The following is a 23,222-nucleotide window of genomic DNA, read 5'->3' on the forward strand; positions in this document are numbered from 1 at the left end:
TAGATCTTAGCGCGGCGGTGGGGCGCAGGTAGGTCGAAGGCGAAATCTACGCGCGCACCCAAGTGTTCGAACCTCAAGGGTCTGCCGGAACCCGAAATCCGACATTTGGCGCGCCAGGTAGGGGTGCACCGGAGTTTTCCCTTCCGCCACCGCCATGACCTACCTCGCGATGAGTAGCATGTCGCCCGCTCCGGCCGCCGGTGCCAGCACGGGGGCCAGGGGGCTCCGAGCCCTGGCCCCAGCCCTGCGACGGGTACGGTGGCCAGACAAGTTCAAGCCAATGACGCCGCCGCGCTACGGCGGTGCGACTGATCCGCTGGCCTTCTTGCTGGCGTACGAGGAGGCCATCCTCGAAGTTGGAGGTGACGATAGGGTCATGGCCAACTGGCTCCCCATGGCCCTCACCGGCGCTCCGCGCGCATGGCTGCTCCACCTGCTGGCAGCCTCCGTGGCCTCTTGGGAAGAGCTCCGTAGCCTCTTCCCCGCTCACCATGCTACACCAACACCCCCGGTCGTCGCAGCCCTCCTGGGCGGCTCGCAGGCGCCGCCTACAAGTCACCATGTCAACCCGTTCATCCGCCGGGTCAGCGCCGCTTCCACGCGGCAGGGGGCTCTCCCGGACCGGGCGGCGCCCAAGGCCGGCCTGACCTTCAGCTTGGAGGACCACCCCTCCAACTCGACCTGCTCGGGTGCGCTCCCCATGCTGTGCACCCCCACCATCTGCCAGGTGGCCGTCACCAGAACTCTCATCGATGGCGGTGCGGGCCTCAGCGTGCCCTCGGTTGAGGCCTTCAACCTCCTCTGCATACCCCTGGAACGGCTGCAACCTAGCCGGCCCTTCTCAGGCATTGGGGGCGGATCATCCAGCTCCTTGGGACATATCCGGCTCCCAGTAACCTTCGGCACCTACAACAACTTCCGCACGGAGCTGGTCGACTTCGACATCACCCCCATCGGCCTCCCCTACAACGCCATCCTCGGCTACCCGGCGCTGGCCCAGTTCATGGCCGCGACGCACCCGGCATACAACCTCATGAAGATGCCCGGGAGCAGCGGTGTCCTCACCGTGCACGAGGACACCGGAGACGCGCTGCGAGTGCTCAAGCTCGCCTTCAAGACGGCAGCGTCGGCACAGCCCGCCGACTCGGAGACCCCCGAGCCCAAGGGGTTGCACCCGCCAAGAAGAAACAGTTGTTCACCCAAGACAAGGCAGAAACCAAGCAAATACCCGTCGATGAGGACGGGTCCACCAACGCCACTTTCACCATAGGAGCCAACCTCGAGCCCGAGCAGGAGGAGGCCCTGGTCAGGTTCCTGCACGCAAACAAGAAGGTATTCGCTTGGGAGCCTGACTAGTTGGCGGGGATCCCTAGGAGCGTAATCGAGCATCACCTAAACGTGTGCCCCAACGTGCGCCCTGTGAAGCAGAAGGCAAGGCAGCAGTCCACGGAAAAGCAGGCCTTCATCGTCCAAGAGACCCGCAAACTAGAAGCCGCTGGGGTCATTCGCGAGGTCCGATACCCGGATTGGTTGGCCAACTCTGTCGTTGTGCCAAAGAAGGGAGGGAAGGAGCGCATGTGTGTCGACTTCACCAACCTCAACAAGGCATGCCCGCAAGATCCGTTCCCGCTCCCCCGCATCGACCAGACCGTCGATTCCACTGCAGAATGCGACCTGCTATGCTTCTTGGATGCCTTCTCTGGGTATCACCAAATCAAGATGGCGGTAGAAGATGTCGAAAAGACAGCCTTCCTAACCCCGTGTGGGGTGTACTGCTACACATGCATGCCATTCGGGCTGCGTAACGCAGGGGCGACCTTTCAGTGGCTGATGCACATCACCTTGGGCCCGCAGCTCGGGAAGAATGTTGAGGCTTACGTCGATGATATTGTGGTGAAGTCTCGGGAGGCCAGGACCCTGATACAAGACCTGGAGGAAACCTTCGTGAGCCTCAACGCAGTGAACCTGCGGCTCAACCCAGAGAAGTGTGTGTTCGGAGTCCCCTCGGGCAAGCTCTTGGGTTTCCTCGTGTCCCACCGAGGCATCGAGGCTAACCCGAAAAAGGTCAAGGCGGTCGAGGACATGAGCCGCCAAAGACCCTCAGAGAAATGCAGAAGCTCACTGGACGCGTGACCGTGCTAGGGCGCTTCATCTCCAAGTTGGGGGAGCGAGCGCTACCCTTCTTCCAGCTAATGAAGAAAAAGGGGCCCTTTGAATGGACTGAAGAGGCCGACAAGGCGTTCCAGGATCTCAAGAGATATCTGACCAGCCCTCCGGTCATGGTAGCTCCGTGCCCTCAAGAGCCCCTGGTGCTTTACCTCGCCGCCACTCCCTACTCCGCCAGCGCAGCCCTGGTGGCGGTTAGGGAGGAGCGTCGAATCAAAACCACAGCAACAGCCCGGGACAAGGCAAAACAGGAACAAGGAAGGCCCACAGAAACCGCCACCGCGGCTGAGGAGGATCAGCCTCCGCAGAGGAGTGCACCGGAGGCGGAACAGGCCCCTCTCCCAGATGGCCAGCCTCAGGAGGCCTCATCACCTCAGGAGGCGCCATGGTCCCCGGAGGGCGCCACCAGCACTGACGCACCCAACCTCGTTGAGCACCCAGTGTACTTCGTCAGCACGGTGTTGCGGGACGCGAGGGCACGGTACCCCATGCCTCAGAAGCTCCTCCTCGCGCTACTGGTTGCCTCGTGCAAGCTGCGGCACTATTTTCAGGATCACCCCATCAAGGTCGTCTCGTCATACCCCTTGGAGAGAGTGCTCAGGATCCCTAACTCAGCTGGAAGGGTCGCTGAGTGGAACATAGAACTGCAAGCATTTCAGCTCGAATTCAGCACGACCAGAGTCATCAAGGGAGCAGCATTAGCGGATTTTGTGGCAGAATGGACGGAAGCACCAGGCCTCAAGGCCGACGAGGATCGGTCCCTCTCCCCGGGAAGCGAGGCACCAGAAGGCTGGGTCATGTACTTCGATGGGGCGTTCTCCAGGCATGGTGCTGGGGCTGGGGCGGTGCTTATATCGCCCACTCAGGACAAGCTCTACTACGCTGTACAGCTCTGTTTCCAGCAAGGTGAAAAGGTCTCCAACAACATAGCGGAGTATGAAGGTTTAATAGCGGGCTTGAAGGACGCAGCTGCCCTGGGGGTGAAACGCCTCACCATCAAGGGCGATTCACAGCTCCTTGTCAATTTCTCCAACAAGGTGTACGAGCCGAAAGATGAGCACATGGAAGCCTACCTTGCGGAGGTCCGCAGGATGGAGAAGCAGTTCTGGGGGTTGGAGTTGCAGCATGTGCCCCGTGGCACCAATCAGGAGGCCGACGACATCACCAAACGGGCGTCCAGGCGGTTACCTCAGGAGCCTGGCGTCTTTGAGGAGCGGCTCTTCAAGCCCTCAGCCCTGCCGTCATTGTCAAACACGGCTCAGCCTCGGGAGGAGCTCCCCCAGCCACCTGCCTCAGGAGCCCCGGTCTGTGGCCCGGCCTCAGGAGCACTCCTGCTCCTGACGATGGAACCTCAGGAGGGGTGCTGGATCACGGAGCTCCGGAGTTACTTAACACAAGGGACCCTGCCGAAGAAGGAGGAGGAAGCGGAGCGTGTGGCACGGCAGGCCACGACATACTGCATCAAGGATGGAGAGCTCTACCGGAAGCGACCGAACGATGTATCCCTGCGCTACATCTCCAAGGAGCAAGGAAAGAACTGCTGGAAGATATACACGGTGGAGACTGTGGACATCATTCATCATCATGGACCCTCGTCGGCAAGGCGTTCCGCAGTGGGTTTTATTGGCCCACCGCACTCAATGACGCCGTCGAACTGGTGAAAGCTTGTGAGGCCTGCCAGTTCCACGCCAAGCAGATCCATCAGCCGGCAGGAGGCCTGCAGACTATACCCCTTTCGTGGCCATTCGCAGTCTGGGGGCTGGACATCCTGGGCCCGTTTCCTCGGGCGCCAGGGGGCTACCGCTACCTCTACGTCGCCGTGGACAAGTTCACCAAGTGGGCTGAAGTAGAAGCCGTCCGCACCATCCCCGCGGGTTCCGCGGTCAAGTTCATCAGGGGCATCGTGAGCCGTTTCGGGGTGCCGAACCGCATCATCACAGACAACGGTTCGCAGTTCACCAGTAACCTCTTCAAAACATACTGTGCTAACCTTGGAACACAGATATGCTACGCTTCGGTGGCGCACCCCCGAAGCAACGGCCAGGCCGAGCGAGCCAACGCAGAGGTCCTTAGGGGCCTCAAGACCAGGACGTTCAAGAAGAAGCCGGAGGCCTGCGGCAGAGGTTGGTACGACGAGCTTCAGTCCGTGTTGTGGTCCATCCGCACAACCGCGACCAAGCCGACTGGAGAGACCCCGTTCTTCCTGGTCTACGGAGCCGAAGCGGTCCTCCCTCACGAGGTCAGATGTCGCTCCGCGCGGGTCCTGGTGTTCGACGAGGCACAGCAGGACGCCATGCGGGGGATGTACCTCGTGCTGGGGGAGGAATGTCACCGAGAAGCCGCGCTGCGAGCGGCGAGGTACCAACAAGCGCTGCGACGATATCACTGCCGCAACATCCGCCCCAGAACTCTCGAGGTAGGAGACCTCGTGCTCAGGCGGGTTCTCTCTAGGGAGGGACTGCACAAGCTCTCTCCCATGTGGGAGGGCCCGTTCAAGGTTGTTCATCTTTCCAGGCCCGGCTCCGCGCGCTTGGAGACTCAGGAGGGGGTGCCGGTCCAGAATGCATGGAACATCGAGCACCTCCGGAGGTTCTACCCCTAAAAAGGCCCAGAGCCTGTGAAGAAGGCGAATGCTTGTGAAGATTATCCTTTTTGGAAAAGGCCCAGAGCCTGTGAAGAAGGCGAATGCCTGTGAAGCTGTCGCGTTTTGGAAAAGGCCCAGAGCCTGTGAAGAAGGAGAATGCATGTGAAGCTGTCGCGTTTTGGAAAAGGCCCAGAGCCTGTGAAGAAGGCGAATGCCTGTGAAGCTGTCGCGTTTTGGAAAAGGCCCAGAGCCTGTGAAGAAGGCAAATGCCTGTGAAGCTGTCGTGTTTTGGAAAAGGCCCAGAGCTTGTGAAGAAGGCGAATGCCTGTGAAGTTGTCGCGTTTTGGAAAAGGCCTGGAGCCTGTGAAGAGGGCAAATGCCCATGAAGCCTGCTTCCCCCAAGAAAGGCCCGGAGCCTGTGAAGAAGGCCAACGTCTGTGAAGCTCGCCGCCCGTGACACTCTCACGTAATAATGAGTTGGGGCTGTACATGCCCCGGAGTCTCAAGAGCGTCAGCCTCAGGCCCTGGGGCTCCCTCCCACACCCAGTGGCGGCACTTAGCTCCGCGCTGGTGAGAAGACGTCGAAGCCTAGATTAGGTGCCGGACGCGGCTTTTTCATTTGCTTTCTGCAGTTGGCTTGTTCATTCTCATTCGAAGTTTTATTGAAGTTGTTGCCGTCTTTGGCTTGTGGTTCTTCGACTTTTCACTCTCCTGCCTCGATTTCTCTTATGCAAGGCCTCGCGAGGGGGCCAGCCGAGCGCCCTCGCGAGTGTTCCTGTCCTAGTCGTTCAAAGGTTTCGTGACCTGGGTCCATTACAGGAGCACCCGTCCAGTCCGTGCCCCACGGGCACCGCGACACAAACACAGGGCCTGGGTCGGTCGCCCCCCCACGGCTGGGGCCAGGAACTATCCACGCGCGGGCACGTAGTCGTAAGGCACGATAACGGAAGCAAAGCGATGATTAACAGCAATAACCCAAACACGCCCCAGCGGGGCTCCACGCTACTATCTTTTTATGCAGGAAAAAGGAAAAGAAAGAACAAATCAGGCGCAGCTCGCCTCACACCGACCTGCAGGGAAGACTCGAGCTGCCTCCGGGGCTCAGGCAGACTCCCTCTCGCGCTTCACCAAGGCGCGACGGCGGGCAGACATGCTACCACCTCCCAAGCAGGTACGACGGCGTGGAGGCTGACCGCGGCCACCGCTAGAAGAGTCGCCGCCTGAAGAAGAACCGGTGAAGCTTGGGGAACCCTGAGCGCCGCCAATCACGCAAGCGCTGTCCTCTCCATCATCGCCGGGGCTGGGTTCCCGGCCGCGGTCGTCGTCCTCAGGGCAGCACCCTGCGCGGCGACCATCTTCCCCAAACACCCTCACGTAGAGGGTGGCATCACCGTCAAACTTGAAGTGCAGGGTGCACCGACGGCTCAGGCCACGCGCGGGGGGCAAACGTCTGCCAACCACGGGTCAAGGCCAGGCTCCCGGCTGCGGAGACCTCCAGTGAAGCCCATGAGGCCCGGCTGCAGCAGCCGTCTGCCTGAAGCCAGAGGCTGCCCGGGGCGCCGGCCGGGAGCTCGCCGAGGAGGAAGCGAGGAAGTTGAAGCCGGGTGCTAGTCGGCTTCGCCGACCACACAACGAACTCCGGCACCACCTCTGCAGCGTGAAAGCGCGGCCTAGGGGAACGCACGACCGAAGCGCGCCCCCCGGCCGCAGCAGTCCGCTCGTCATCGTGCTGGAAATCGTCTCCACGGCCGCGGGGAGCTGCCGTGGTGGCCACAGGATGTTTGCGAGGGCGCCCTTGGCTGCGCTTGGGCGGGGGAGAGGCAGGCTCAACCTGGTGAGCCTTCCCCTTCTCTGCGGCCGAGAACCTCCTCGACGGGGCCATGAAGAAGAAGGAGAAGCAAGGGGGGATGAACTGGAAGGGCGCGCGCTGATCCGTACTTATAGCCGGCGAGGGCCAACCGTCGGCCCCCACGATCGCAGGTAATCATGACCCGCTTTGCATGCAGGGACTTTTTCAATCCGTGCAGTTGCCGAGGCGCCGTGGGGAAGTGGAGACGCCCACGTCCAATCAACCGCCACGTGGCGCCCAAGGCCGCAGGCTATTAGGGCCCGCGGCGCTTCGCTCTTGCTCTTTCGTCTCCCTGCACGGCCAAGTCCGGGCAAGCCTTGGGCCCGGGGGCTACTGTCGGCATTCTGGGAACGGGGGTCCCCAGACTTGCCTGCCTGCGGCCTGCGGCGTGGCTCGAGGAGGGGCCCAGCATGGCCCATCTTCATCAACACAGACCCAAGACCCTCGCAAGGGGTCAAGCCTCGCGGGGCGGACGACACGGAGCTTCCTCAAGCACGGCCTCATCAGGCTGGCTCGCGAGGAGGCAGAGAGATCAAGGCAGGGTACCTCACGAGGTGCCCGTGACGCAAGCCATGACGACCAAGGGTGCCAGGTGGGCGCTAGCCCGCGCAGTGTCCTCCTTTCCTCTTTGGTGCAAAGGGAGCAAGCGCAGGCGAGAGCATCAAGCAGACGGCAGGGAGGGAGGAAGTCGTTGTGGTGCCCAAGCCAGCGTCACCACCAGAGCCTTTGGCAGGCGAGGACCAACTTTAGTCAGGATAAGTGTACCAGATGTTCCCCTTCAAAATGGCCAATTGTTGGCGCCCTTCCCGCTCAATATTTGGGAAGAGGCCCAGGGCCTTTGCCTATAAATAGGACTAGCCATCCACAGGGTAGAGGGGAGATCAGAGATTGGATCGAAATCGGAGAGAGAATCGAGAAGAGAGAGAGAGAGAGAGAAGGGTGATTGAACTCCTCCCAGCAGTTCATCGCCCCAGCCAAGAACAGACCCTCGCGAGGCTGTTCTTCCTTGTATTGCTCATCACCATCAGCCCAAGAGGCAATCCACCACACCACACACTGGAGTAGGGTATTACACCACAACGGTGGCCCAAACCAGTATAAACTCCGTGTCTCTTGTGCTGTTCTTTCCATAGCTTAGATCTTAGCGCGGGGTGGGGCGCAGGTAGGTAGAAGGCGAAATCTCCATGCGCACCCCAGTGTTCGAACCTCAAGGGTCTGCCGGAACCCGAAATTCAACACGTTCCATGTTTCGAGACGCGGTTTTAATAGCCATGTCTTGTCAAAGCAGAGATCGTGTCCCCTTATTGCGGGATTCCCATCAATACGAGCGTGGGTAATATAACCGTGTTGTTTACACAGCCCTTGGGAACAGACAAGTTTTAAGGCTAGTGGGGAGGCGCTTGATATTCACTGCCTTTATAAGGAGATAAGGACTCCCTTTCTTCACCCATGCCTTCTCTCTTTCTCTGCCCTTTCGTTCTCGAGCTCCAGCGCCCAAGTTCTCATTCTTTCCGCCTCAAGGAAGCACTCAGCCATGTCCGGATCTGGAGGGCAAGGCAAGTGGATGGCCTCGTCCGTTAGGGAGAAGGATATCACCAAGCTTCGGGAGGCCGAGTATCTGGCGAAAGAAATCGCACACCGACTTCCAGCCAAGGGGCAAATCGTCCCCACCCCGAAGCCCAATGAGAGGGTGGTCTTCATCCCTCATTTCTTCCACGGATTGGGGTTTCCTCTCCACCCTTTCGTCCGCGGGCTTATGTTCTATTACGGGCTAGATTTCCATGATCTAGCCCCGAACTCCTTCCTCAACATCTCGGCATTCATTGTCGTGTGTGAGGCCTTCCTCCGCATCCAACCCCACTTCGGACTGTGGCTCAAGATCTTCAACATGAAGCCGAAGGTGGTGGACGGTCAGCACGCGGAGTGCGGAGGTGCCATGGTGAGCAAGATGCCCAATGTCACGTGGCCCCAGGGTACTTTTGTGGAGACGGTCAAGGAGTGGCAAAAACTGTGGTTCTACATCACAGAGCCCCGCGACGCCACCTGGGCCCCGGCTCCCGAATTCAACTCCGGAGCTCCAATGCGGCTCACCTCCTGGATAGAGAAGGGCCCAAATTGGTCTTCGTCGGACGAACTAATAGCACTGCAAATGCACATCCAAAGCATGGTGGATAAAAACATCAAGATCGTCGACGTCATCCAGGTGATGCTGGTACGCTGGATCCTCCCATGCCAAAGCCGAACCTGCCCCTTATGGGAATTCGATCCGAAGAAGCACCAAACCTTGGAAACGCTCTTCGGAACCACTCACGAAGATGCCTGGAAGTTGCTTTTCAAAGGCAACGAGACGCCGCCAGCCATGGACTCGGATCGCAGGCACGATATTACCCATCGTGCCAATGCGGTAAGTCTTTCACGTCTTAAGGCACATCCTTGACTTGCTTGTTTCAAGGAGGATATCTAAACTTTATTATTATTGTTTTTTAAGGTATGGATGGAGAGGGCGGAGCGGATTCACTGTTCGGCTCCACTGCTCGAAGAACCAGTCATCCCGCTCCTGGCGAAGATGCTGGTGCCGGCGCCCTATAAGGCGCCGGAGAAGAAGGCCAAGAAGAAGGCCAAGGGGGTCCGGAGTGGCCTCCGCCGCAAGGGAGCTTCGGATGTGTCATACGAAGACAAGAATCTCTCCTCCGCCGCTGAAGACGATGACGAGGAGGTGGAAGAAAGCATCTCTCCCCTGATGGGGGGAGGAAGAAGAGGGTGGCCTCCACAAATCTGGAGGCGGAGGCGCCCAAGAGGGGGAAGGGTCCCCCCGCGGATAATTCCACGTGGGACGTCGACAGCAGCCCGGAACGACGCCCCCGAAACAAGCCTCTAGCCGTGTTGTAAGTACTAGAAACCCACATATGTCCATGCATCCAGCCTCTCTTGCTTCATAATATAATATGTTAATTCATGCCATTGCAGTCCGGCCCACGACAGCTCCCTGCGATCCTCATCAAGAGGTTTGTTGGATTCGAAGGCGATGGCCAGCGAGTCACCGCCGGCCGCTCACTCTCCCACGGCCAAGGGCGACGATGAGGTGTTGTCCCAAAGGACCTTCCTCGGCCAGGGAGAGGTTCAGGAGGCCGCCAGGGTGGCGCCAGAGGGCGAAGCCTTGGCTGCCGGACACATGGGGAAGCAAACCCCCATGGCGACTGGGGATGGGGGCCATGCTCAATTCGGCCCCCAGCCGAATACAAGTCCGGAGACCTATACGGCTCCGGAATCCGGCGAGCAACCTCCTTCGAAAGAAGGGGGTGTGCCTGTTCTGTCGGTGACCTCTGTCCAACCAGAGGCACCGGATAATCTGCTAGAAGCACTACGAGGCGCTTCCATTGTGGATGAACACCGTATTCTTATGGGTACCGTGATTGAGAGATTTCGGTCCGTCAAGAGCAGACTAACCGAAGCCTGCAACAGCCTGCTGACAGGTTTTGAGGTAAGCGACGCAAAAGAGAAAATCCCCATATAGACTGTAGCCCCCGAGACACTGTCCGGTGTTCGAAAAGAAAAGTCGGACATAGGATCAATTTATTTTCGCAAGAGACTAACTAAATATGTCTTATATGAACAAGCAGGCATCGTTGCTGGCCGCGACCTCACACACTACCAAAGTCTCCGGACTGAAGCAAAGAATGGAGCAGACCGAGGAGGAGCTCGGCCAAGTGAGGAAGCAGCTAGAAGACAAGCAATGTATGTACTGACTGGCTGTATATTCGGATAGAATAAATAATGCATATTGAACGTAGTGCATGATATGTGTAGGAGTGGCGACCGAGGTTGAGGTCCTTAAACAGGCCTTGGCCCAGGTCGAGGAGAAAGCTGCCAAGGAAAAAGCCGCTCGAGAAAAGCATGTGGCTAGGCTTGATGAGGTCCAACAAGAGCTCCAGGATGCAGTGAAGAAATGCGAATCCTTGGAGCAGGACGTTTCGGCTCGAGAGACCGAACTCGCTAAGGCCTGTCAAAGTGCGGAAGAGGCCCGGGTTGAGGCCCAGGGCGCCCTCCAGGAGATCCAGGAGGCCAAGAAAGTCGTGGCGGGTAAGGCGTTTAGTATGCAAATCAAGTATGTGAAGAAGAAGTATTTCTTACTAACCCGGATTCGGAGTTCTCCAGGGGCGTTTGCAGATCTACCGCGCAGTGTGTCTGACGCTGCGGAGTTCTTTCGAGCCGAAGAAGGGAGCTCAACGGAGAAGCTATTCTGGTCGCAATATCTTGCGCCAGAACATCCAGTGCCCTTTAGCGATAAGCTAAAATAGCTGGTCGAGCTGCATAGGGTGGCCAAACTGGCCATGAAGGATTTAATAATCTGGTTGTGGCCTGCCGAAACTATGCCCGGCAGCTACTTCGAGCTCGTGAAGCGGCTGGTGAACGCCTGTCCTCGGCTGGACGTCGTCAAGCGATCGGCCTGCATTGAGGGTGCGTGCATGACCTTCGCCCGCGTCAAGGTGTGGTGGGCGAAGATGGACGCCGTCAAGCTTACGACCGAGGGACCGCCAGAGGGCAAGGAGCACCGCACACCCGAGTGGTATTTTGCAGATGTCCTGGAGGGGTCTTGTATTGTGGCAACGCAATGTGCGCAAGACATTATTTTCGAATGAATACATTCATGTTGTCTCTACCTTGTATGATGAAACAAAGTCATTATGTAATATAATGATTGTTATTTAAAGAATTTCTCCTCCTCTACGGCCGTGTTGTGTGAAATCTGAGAGTTGGCCAGTCGTCGGCTTCTGCCCCATGTAGGCAGTACGGGGGTGTTTGGGATGTAATCTAAACATTCTTGATCCAATTGTTTGGTCCTTGAAGGAGGTGTTTAGCACGACGAACCAGGAAATCAGACTATGCGGCTTTAGCACCCTCACTTAGCCATAGGAGTTTGACAATAGAAATATAGGTGCAGCCCCTAGTATCCGAACTAGGATGCTATAAACACCTGATCGGGTAAGTACCAATCGCTCACGTAATGCGGAAAAAATCTCTAAGGATTTGAGACCTCCGAAGAGATGACCGGCTCTCGCCGCATCATGACAGTCAGTTTTCGGCTTTCTCTACTGAGGTGCTCATCCGGGTAAACCAGGGCACAATCGCAGTAGTTCTCCCTTTACTACCCTATCCGATACAGCGGAACGTAAGGTAGTAAGCACAGGAGCCGGGCAACCCAACTATTGACCAAAGACATGATTCGGAGCCAATGCATATAATGCTAAATTCGGGGTGCTGAACTATACTGTAAAAGTGTTCAGATTTTTGTTGCCATGTTGTGGAGCACTATGAAGGCCCTAACAAATTGAAACGCACCAGAGTGTACGGGTGCTATCTGATAAAGTTACCAAAAAAGAAAAATAAGAAAAGGTAGTAAGCTAGAGCCTTAAAATTTGGGCCGCAAACTGTTTCCCTTATAATTTCATTGGTGCGTAAAGGCGCATTTATACAAGTAGTGCAATAAGCAGAATGCTATTTAATATGCCTTGACCAAGGTTGAGCTGCGTGTGGGTCCTGAAAACAGGTAGAGGGATCGTTAAAAGAAACCACCTAAAATTTCCCTAGTGCGTCCATGCTTCCTGTCATCTTGGTGTATTTATCCTTCGAAAAGAATAGATGGTCGAGCCATCAGGGAGGGTCTGTGAAAAAGAAACCTGAAAAAAGGAGAAAAAGGAAGCAGTGAAAGTATGTGTGTCCGGGGCAGTCGAGCCGTATTGTGGATCACAAGATGGTTATGCCTCCATCCGTGCCCATGGTATTTTTAGTGCGTAGTTATGTACGCGCGGTACAATTGCTGCCACTTGGTCGGGACTAGGACAGAGGCTACATTGCTAGTCGAGCTCTTGACGAGCCGAGCTGTCCTGCTGCAGAATAGTCCGGACTCTCTTGACAGTGCCTGGGGGATCGACCGCCGAGTTAAGGTTCTGCTTGAAAAGGCCGCTCTGTACTTCTGCTGCTAAGGCAGCGGTGTGCTCCTAAGTGCGGAGGGAGCGTTCCGTGTTTCCATTAACTGTTATGACGCCTCGTGGTCCGGGCATCTTGAGCTTGAGATAAGCGTAGTGTGGCACCGTGTTGAATCAAGCAAATGTGATTCGTCCGAGCAGTGCATGATAGCCGTTGCGAAAAGGGACGATATCGAAGATTAACTCCTTGCTTCGGAAGTTATCCGGAGATCCGTAGACAACCTCTAGTGTGATTGAGCCCGTATAGCGGGCCTCTACACCTGGTATGACTCCTTTAAAGGTAGTCTTTGTGGGCTTGATCCGTGATGGATTGCTGCCTATTTTGCGCACTTTATCCTGATAGAGCAGGTTGAGGCTACTACCACCGTCCATCAGGACTCGCGTCAGGTGGAACCCATCAATTATTGGGTCCAGGACCAATGTGGCTGAACCACCATGACGGATACTGGTTCGTGATCCCGACGATCGAAGGTGATCGGGCATGACGACCATGGATTAAATTTTGGGGCGACTGGCTCTATTGCATAGATGTCCCTGAGCGCGCGCTTACGCTCCCTCTTGGGGATGTGGGTAGCATATATCATGTTCACCATTTTGACTTGAGAGGGAAACTTCTTCTGTCCCCCTGTGTTCGGTGGCCGGGGCTCCTCGTCGTTGTCCTCGCTTTGCGATCCCTTCTCCTTGTTTTCAGTATTTAACTTGCCGACTTGTTTGAAAACCCAACAATCTCTGTTGGTGTGATTGGGTGGTTTGTCCGGGGTGCCATGAATCTGGCACATACGATCTAGTATGCGGTCCAAGCTGGATGAGCCCGAATTGTTCTTTTTGAACGGCTTCTTCCATTGACTGGACTTAGAGCCACTGAATCCGGCATTGGCCTCCGCATCATCGGTATTGTCACTGTTGTTTCGACGCTTGTGTCTGTTGCGTCGGGACTTGTCGTTGCTATTTCTGGCTTCAGGGGCGCCGGCGTCGCTTGCATTGTTTTTGCTACGGGCCAGCCAACTATCCTCGCCCACACAAAAGCGGGTCATGAGTGCCGTGAGGGCTGCCATGGACTTCAGCTTTTCTTGGCCGAGGTGGCGGGCGAGCCATTCGTCGTGAATGCTGTGTTTAAAGGCCGCTAGGGCTTCGGCATCCGGACAGTCGACGATCTGGTTCTTTTTAGTTAGGAACCTAGTCCAGAATTTCCTGGCTGACTCTCTGGGATGTTGAACTATATGGCTTGAGTCATCAGCGTCCGAAGGTCGAACATATGTACCTTGAAAGTTGTCAAGGAAGGCTTCTTCCAAGTCCTCCCAGCTGCCGATGGAATTTTTGGGCAGGCTGTTCAGCCAGTGCCAGGCTGGTCCTTTGGGTTTTAGGGGGAGGTATTTAATGGCATGAAGGTCATCGCCGTGGGCCATATGCATATGGAGAATGAAGTCTTCGATCCATACCGCGGGATCTGTGGTTCCATCGTATGATTCGATATTCACGGGTTTGAACCCTTCTGGGAATTCATGTTCCATGAATTCGTCAGTGAAGCAAAGAGGGTGTGCGGCGCCTCTATATCGGGCCGCATCGCGACGTAGCTCCGATGGAGTCCGTCTGCGGCTTTCGGCCCGCACATGACTAGGTTTGTCACGTCCGAATAGATAACCGTCATCATGTGTCGAGGCACGTCCTCGCGATCCGTAGATCGATTTGGTATGTCCTTCTCTATTGTTCAGGTCCTGCTGAAGGTCATATGTATGACCGCGAGCTGTTTTGCCTCTACATTCGCGATGAGGCGGGGTGGGCTGGTGTTCAGCTTGTGTTGCCGTTTTATCCCGACCACGTGGTGGTCGGTCAGCCACATTACGCAATGGTGGTATGTGCTCCGGCGCCTCGTCGTCGAACTGAGGTAGCAATTTGTGCTTCGGGTAGCTTTTGGCTGGGCGCTTGAGGCCATATTCTTCGGCTGCTAGGACATAGGTCCATTTATCGTTGAGCAGATCTTGGTCAGCTTGAAGCTGATGTTGCTTCTTTTTTAGGCTCCTTGCTGTGGCTATTAGCTGGCGCTTGAAGCGCTCCTGCTTAAGAGGTTCCTTAGGCACGATGAAATCCTCAGTGCCGAGGCTCACCTCATCCTCGGAGAGCGGAAGATAATTACTGTCCTCCGAGTCTTCGTGTGTGGCCTGTTTACCAGGGCTAACTTGCCCATCTTCCCATTCATCATGTTCGGCAGTTGCATCAACGGGGTCTTCATTGTCTTCGGCACCTTCCGGAGTGTTATCTTCTCCTATGCCGGTGTTGCTGTCTTTGCTGCGGCGTGACTTAGAGCGGCGCCGCTGACGCCGGCACTTTGATTGTATCTCGGGAGGTTTATCCTCAACTGGATCTTCCTTGTCATCGTCGCTATTCTCTTTTGGTGCATCCACCATGTATACATCATATGAGGAAGTGGTCGTCCAACGTCCGGTAAACGGCGGGTTTTGAGCCTCCTCTTCTCCATCATCCTCGACCATACCGTCGATGTCGTCGGAGCTGTAATCGATCATGTCAGTTAAGTCTTCAACAGTGGCTATGAAGTGGGCGGTGGGTGGGAAGCGAAATTCTCCGTCATCAGCCTCCGGTTCGAACCGGATACAATTCGGCTGTGGGCCCCCCGCTAAGGATAGTGTTATTAACGAGTTTAACACGTGCCCAAGGGCGAGTGTCAGAAGATGTCCGCGGAGCTGAATTCGACGATCGATGACCGATCAAGCTCGACGTACGCGGACGCACAAGGTTCAAAACATGTAGCCGGAGACGAGTCCATGGTTCCGGTGACATAGATGTCACTTGAAGTTAAGTCTGTGTGCAGCTGCAACGCCGCTGAGTCTGTGGCTTCCACGGCGGGGTTGAGCTTCCCGTCTTCGGATGGCGCGATCTGCTCCGGATCTAGGGCCAGAGCAGCTACATGTACTATCTCCTGCGTATGGACCGATGACATATTTACGTCATGTTCATCGTGGTGGCAGGGAGCGGCTGCCGTGGTCTCGAATCCGTCGAAGATCAAGTCTCCACGGATATCCGTGACGTAGTTCAAGCTTCCAAATCTGACCTGGTGGCCAGGGGCGTAGCTTTCGATCTGCTCCAGATGGCCAAGCGAGTTGGCCCGCAGTGCGAAGCCGCCAAACATGAAGATCTGTCCGGGGAGGAAGACTTCCCCTTGGACAACGTCGTTGTAGATGATTGAAGGAGCCATCAAACCTTTTGATGATGGCACAGTGGAACTCTTAATGAAAGCACCAATATCGGTGTCAAAACCGGCGGATCTCAGGTAGGGGGTCCCGAACTGTGCGTCTAAGGTCGATGTTAACAGGAGATGGGGGACATAATGTTTACCCAGGTTCGGGCCCTCTCTATGGAGGTAATACCCTACTTCCTGCTTGATTGATCTTGATTAATATGAGTATTACGAGAGTGGATCTACCACGATATCGTAATGGCTAAACCCTAAAAGTATAGCATGTCTGACTATGATTATGAGGAAATATGTCTACGGACCTAGCCCTCCAGTTTATATACACACCGAAGGGATCTAGGGTTACATAAGGTCGGTTACAAAGAAAGGAATCTTCACATTGGTCGCCGAGCTTGCCTTCCACGCCAAGGAGAGTCCCATCCGGACATGGGTAGAGTCTTCGGTCTTTGTATCTTCACAACCCATCAGTCCGGCCCATGTCTAATAGGTCAGACGCCCGAGGACCCCTTAGTCCAAGACTCCCTCAAGGGTTTTGACTACAACGCCCTCTCCCTCTCCCTATCCCTCGCCCTCGCGGTGGACGTGCAGTAGTTCAATCGGTGTTAGATTGACAGAAGCATATTGTACTGTAGTATCATCATTGTTGGACCTTCGGAAGAGGCGAAGAGCCAAGTGCAAGGTTCACACGAGTATGAACTATTGAACCTCCCGAAGAGGCAAAGAGCCAAGCGCAAGGTTTTATAGGAGTTGTCGTCCTAGTAGGAGTATACTGCAACTATAGCGAGCGATGCTACTGTATGATGCCGCCACGTCACCTATATCCAAAGTTGTGCCACCTTTTTTCTCAAAGAGCATGTTGGAGCCCATGCAACAACTACACTAGTTGCACGTACACATAACACATTTACTAGTAATAAATTCTAAAGGACAAATGCCAGTATGCTACACAAGTTCATCTCCACTTCATGTGATAAATTTGTGCATGACTAGTCTACATATATTCACAGCGCTACCGTTCACAATTTACCATACTCGACTTACACATTATAGATGGGCTACATGTCCTCCTCCAGGTTCCAGTCCCACGTGTTCTTCATGGATGGCACAGTCAATAGCGGTGGGCAACGGGAATCATTGTCGTAGCTTTCTAGTCCGGTTCCATACAATGGAGACTAATCCAAGCTGAAGCGGCATAAATCAGGGATAGTGTGTCCCAGCATGTCGTTCATCCGACGGTGCGCACTAAAGGCACAACCTTGCTTCATGAACGACAGGCCTTCGGTGTCGTGCACGGAAGGTGGCATCTGCTTCACAATGGGGTATCTGTCCCCAATGAAAAGCGAGCACTCTCCAGGAGTGTTCCTCGGCACCCATGTAGCATCACGGGGGTCGAACTCGGCGCCGTTCATCTGGTACACGCGGCATCTCAAATCTGGACACATGGTGACGTACATAGTCAAGGTCCATGCATAATAATGTTGTGCTCAAATATGCCGGTCAGTAATGCTGTGCAACAAATAGTACTACTCTGGTATAGAGGAAGTAAAATAACCGGCTTTTTATATACTCCCTCCGTCCGGTGAAGAGTGTACATCTAGCTTCAAAATTTGTCCACAAAAAAGTATACTTCTATCTTCCCAATGCACTTTAAAGTAGGAAAAAATACTTCTCTCTCATCACACGAAAATCATGACCAATAGCAATCTACACATGGTGTTCTTAATTTATAGATGCACTTAGCTCATTGGGGGTTGGATAATTAAAGAGGAGAGAGATGGTGGCTTGCACCTTTCCAATGCATTTTTTACTCAACTCCATAATTTGTCCTAAAATTTCTAGATGTACACTCTTCGCCGGATGGAGGGAGTATAGCCACTCTTGGCTACATGGATGAGATAGTAAGACATGGAAAAATAAAAATGGTGGGAGCTAGTGAGTTCAAGTCTTCAAGGGCCTAGCTAGCTATACGCGTCCTCCAAGGTAAAAAGTACTCCTACTAGTACTAGTAAGTAGTACAACAATGAAAGAGAAGGCGAAAGGGTTAAAAAATATAATACTAAATTGTACTACTAGTACAGTAAACATGTCGCAGTCAAGAAAAGAAAATAACTAACAAGTACTGCTACTCTACTACTCTAACACACAACAATGGGAAAATGGAATACCTGGGTAGATGGTGACGGTCCGATCGTGGTAGATGGTGTGACCATGTTGCACATCTGTGGTACCATGGGTAACGACTGCTATAAGATAGTTGATCCCAATATGCCAAAGTCAGCTACAAGGTTCCAGGTTAGACCGAATCGCTGATGCAAATGCACATCCAGGATTGGCGATCTTATTTTGATCGGGGGATGACTGGTCCCTGCAAAATAATGGAGTACCGTTAGGGATGCAAATGATGGTTTGTGCATTTCGTTTGTTATCTCCTATACCATAGGATGGCAACCAGATGAAACAAGTCCCCTGGCTTGTCATTGCGAAGATGCATCCTAGATGGCGCACGACATCTTCGAACGTGTAGGGGTACAAATCTGTCACGGCCAACATGCGCCAGCCTCTGCCATTACTGCCTCTTGCATTGATGGCGATCCTTATGTCAAACACCACGATGAGATAGTAATCGTCGTAGCCGCGTTGCTTTGTCAGTGGGTACACAATTTCTATCTTCTTCAATCTCATGTAAGCATCATCATACATATTCAAGCCCAGCTAGTCCGGAAGGCCGATCCCAATGGTGGAGAAGGGGTCTACGGGAACGGCCGCACTGCTGTGGATGTTGTGCAAAATGATGGTGGTATCCGGCCGGAGGTATGCAAGCCAATCTTCGTTGGCATAGACCCAGACCTATATATAAGACGGTGGGCAGCGGAGAAATTATGGGATGGAAATGGAATAACTAAGTACTACATGATCAAACTCCATGACTGATCTGCTCATCAGACAAAATCCAACTACCTCTCAACGTCGGTAACTCTAACAGAGTCAACGTGCAACTATGGCCAGGGAGCGGTGGACTGTTCAAAGGATTGTCCCATAGAAGAACCTTCTCCTCGAGGACGCATGGAAGACCAACAAGCATGGCCTTTTCCCAATCCCATTTAAGCACCGTCTTAAAAAGTTGGTGCAGGAAGCACCAAGTCTTGTGGCGGTGAGGACGTCGGAGCGGTGTGCGATTTCTCCTAGAGGATCATTGTCCAAGGTCTCCCAGCCCCGGCGAGGAGGAGAACTGCCTAGCGAGTCCATGGGAGCAGCAACGAAATGCCTTCTCTTCGGGGGGAGGGGGACTGGTGAGGAGGAGATAAGAGCGTAGTAACCGCAGGGCCTCGTCCCTTCCAACTGTAGCTCCTCGATCGTTCCTTAGCGAAGGGGTGAGGCTATTATTTACTATGTACTCATAGTATAGCAGTACTAGCACTACTTTCTCAACTAGTAGTGCGATGTATTGTACTTCTAGTATAGTGCACCAATTTTGAACTCTTGAATCTCAGGGCCAAGGAGCTACAGTTGGAAGTGGAGGGTACTACTGTTCTCTAGAACCATTGTTGTACTATCAATGTAGGGAAAGTACACCTGCATAGTGGGTACTCTCAGTTCTCTATTCAAGTGCGTAGCTGGCCTACTCAGCCGCTCCTCTCACGCACAGACTAGCAACCTATTTATCAGCGACGGTTACTGCGGGGGCAGAACATTTGAGTTATTTGCTACAGCGATACTAGGCTTTTCGCTTCCATTTGTGGAGGTGTAATGGATCTCGTCGAACTTTTTTAGAAGTTCCTTCTTTATGAATGAGATGTGGCAAAGCTTTTGCCTCCGTTTCAAAACAAAAAAAATCACGTCAAGAGGAATTTCTTTTATAGAGCCGATAATGGAGTGATGTCCATGCGTGCAACGCCACAAGCTACAGAGTAGTAGAGTACTAGCACTTTATGCACAGAGCCATATTGCACAGTTCCCAATGCTGCGCCAGGCTTTTCCGACTCCTCGGGCTTAATTGGGAGGCGCTAGTTTAAATATGCTAGCTGACAAGGAAGCTGCAAGCGAGGTGCGGCTAGGGCGAGCATATGAGCCACGAGATGATGGGAGGGAAAACTCATTCACATGGCTAGGCTATCCAGTGCACCCAGATTGTGGTGCGACACGTCCGTTCGACTTCAAAACTCAAACTACTAGTGTATAATATTGGCTCACAGCAAAGTTACTATTTAAAAAAAAGGCCGCCATGCGTTCGGCCGGGATCGAACCCACAAAACGAGCTATACACTCCCGCGACCACTATTAGTACTTGTTGGAGCACAATGCAACCTAGAATCGCCTTTTGTCACTAGTACATTGTTCCTTACAAGAAACCACTAATAATGCCAAGAAACCACTAATAATGCAAGAAACTACTACCACTTGCATACGTGGCAGACTTAAGACAAGAGTACCTTATCAACCATTGTACATGCCCTTACCAACCAGCCCTACCAAGAAACGACTACCCCACAAAGTGCCGTTATAGGCACGTTTCAACCCATGTCGCCCCTTAAGTCAACGCCTTCTATTCGACCGACAAGTTAGGCGTTATGACTTGTGGACCTACATGTTAGTATGCACAAAAATCCCCGATTGACCTCCTACCTCTGGCCCGTCCACCTAGTCATCCTTGGCCATGGGACACAGCTACCGCCGCCGACAGAAGGCGAGGTCAAAACCGTCGGCGGTGCAGAGCCCATCTTGCGGCAGCCCGGATGCCAACTCCATCCGGCGCTCGCGGCCGCTAGCTAGCCAAGATAGCACACACCTGCTGGATGCATCCAGCTGCTTGTCTGCCAGGTTTGCTAGCTAGATTGGCACGGCCGTGCGGTGGCTTGCTCGCACGTGCTGCGCTAAGGCCAGCCATCTAGCTTGAGCGAAGGCCAACGTGGCAGCTTGCTCGCCCGTGAGTCACGCTCGGGCCAGCCTGCCAACCCGTGTGGAGGCCAGCGCGACGTCCGGCCCGTCCGGTGGAGCGGCGGCCAACTCACTCATCACCGGTGCCACCGACAAACACGCATCAGTACTATTTGAAGTAATGTTCATGAAAAATAATGATTTGAGGGGGAATAACAGGATAGAAGGTCATATGTGGGTCCCTCGTGTCAACGGTCAAACAAAATGTGTTGGTTTAAGCTGCCTCATTAGCATGAACATGTGGGCCAACCCTGTCATAAACGGATTTAAACGAGCCTAATCGGCACTAGGTAGTAGTTTTGGAGTGGATTAAGAAATTTTTGGTATGTTTTTGCTATTTTTTGTACAATAGTTTCTTCCTAGGGCTTGTTGAAAGTTGTAATTTTTTGTTAAATACTCTACATACTGTAAGTATGAGTGAAAGTTAAGCTTTGGAAGCCAATACTCAAGGCTAGTTACATAGTGCCTATGTGTACGTGATTGAAACTAAATATCAACCATGAGTGACTAATATCTTGATGGAAAACTCGAAACTATGGAAATACTAGCATTTTTTTGCATGGTTGGAAATACTAGCAATGTTCACGTGCGTTGCAACGGATCATAATTAGAATAATACTTATTCACAAACTTGATAGAAAACACTCTAATTTTGATATACATATATCACTAGAGATATATTATGTTTCAATCAGAATATATTCCTTGGGTTGTTTTGGTGAGGTGAGGGAGGGATGTGGTTGGTTTTAAGATACTAATTACGGGTTTTTTCTGCAAATTGGTAGAGAAGTGGGATGTTGGTGAGAAAAGGCAACAACTTACCTCATAGTCATTAGATGTAGATCTAATGGTCAGAAATGACGGATGGCAGACAAACCATCATCACCAACTAGGTCTTCTGTAGGAGTACTAGCAAGATATCCATGCATTGCACGGAACATCAAGATGCATTTTTTATAGAACACCTGTTGTGATTGACCCATGTGGGAGTAATCCCATGTGTAAAAACTAATGATATCTCGAGAAAGAGGAGATAAGGTGGAGAGGAGTGGGGCGTGGTGGTGATTGGTGGTGGGACTGAGCAGAGGCATGGGGATAGACGACGCCAGCAGCGACCACCATGCCAGTTTGTTCCATAGGCTTCCATTTTTAATTGCTCAACAATGAGGTTATTGGAGATAAGGATGAACGAGGGAAGGCCTTGTCTAGAAATGTGGAGACAGGTGCAGGTATCTTTTAGTTTAATTTCTATCCGTCAGATATAGATCGGACGGTAGATATTGCAAGATGGCACGCGTACCATCATCACCAACTCGGTTTGTTTATAAGATAAGAAATGTAAGTATGGAGATACAAACGTATTATCAATACTTGTTTCCGTAAACTAGGATCTACATTCTATTCAACGGCTCAGCATGTGGGGCCTAAGCACAATGACTTCTCGACTATGTAAAACAAAGGTTTTCCCGTCGCCGATAAGGAGGGGGTGACGGCGGCGCGCTTTCGGCTTTTCTAGTCCTAGTAGTCATACTAGGTGGTCTACGCACGTGTAGATTTATTCTTTTTCACATCTCGTGTTCGCTGTACTGCCACGACTATTGATGAATAAACGATAAGTTATTCACGGGAAAACCTTTGTTGAGAGTGTGTGCGAGAGAGAGAGACAGTGTGTGTGTGTGATATGTGTAGAGACTGAGGCAATGATAAGAGATTCTTTGTGTCTCTGTGTGTGGAGGATAGAGAGAGACATGTACATTTGCGGTCGACTGGTCAGGTCGAGTTGTTCTCCCTTAGTATATTTTGAATTTGTCAGGTCAGGTCGACTTGTTCTTATTTACTATATGTTGAATCTGTCATCCGTGAAGTATCATCACTTCTGGAGCTCTCATATTTTGAGTAGTAGGCCACATTATATTAATGTACACACCAAATTACAACAGGCATGGCATCTCTCAAAGAATTACAGAGATAGCACGAAGGGGTTTACAAGGAGGCAGTATTGGATTAGATTCACCTCTACATTATAAAGATAATCTCACTTGTTTTTATGTTTTCATGCATGTCAGGTATTGAACATTATCAAAATGAATATGAGAACGGGCGCACGAGAGGAATATTTCAGAACAATCCACTGGCTAACAAACTTGGCATGGTGGAGGCTGGCCTATCTTATACACCCATCAAGGTGCTTGCTCTAACTTGGCAAGGTTGTATTGGTCGCACACATTTTGCATCTAACCTCTTGCATTACGTCTACTTTGTTACACCATCTGCTTAGTTTAAGCATCATATATGAGTATATGCCATACCTATCCATTTTTTGTACCTATTCCATGTGTTGTCATACTATGTTTTTCTAATCAAATGTTGTTCTTTCATAATAGATGTCCAAAAGGAAGAGGGTGAGTGCAGATCCTCAAGGAGTACAAACTAGGTATTTGGAAAAGGTAGTGATACCTATTAAATTAGATAGATCAGTAGCCACAGAAA

At 52.9% G+C, this 23,222-nt stretch overlaps 1 protein-coding gene across 1 annotated transcript; it reads left to right on the top strand.

Moving 5' to 3' along the window:
• The first annotated feature begins 8,133 nt into the window (after positions 1–8,133).
• Positions 8,134–9,680, top strand: LOC147959409 (uncharacterized). Its single transcript, XM_087532641.1, has 3 exons — positions 8,134–9,003; positions 9,088–9,315; positions 9,567–9,680. The coding sequence occupies exons 1-3, from the start codon at positions 8,134–8,136 to the stop codon at positions 9,678–9,680; spliced, it is 1,212 nt and encodes a 403-aa protein (XP_087388767.1).
• Positions 9,681–23,222: the final 13,542 nt, after the last annotated feature.

The sequence above is a fragment of the Triticum urartu genome, chromosome 7A (assembly GCF_056163025.1).
Source record: "Triticum urartu cultivar PI428250 chromosome 7A, HENAU_Tu73, whole genome shotgun sequence".
NCBI classification, from domain to species: domain Eukaryota; kingdom Viridiplantae; phylum Streptophyta; class Magnoliopsida; order Poales; family Poaceae; genus Triticum; species Triticum urartu.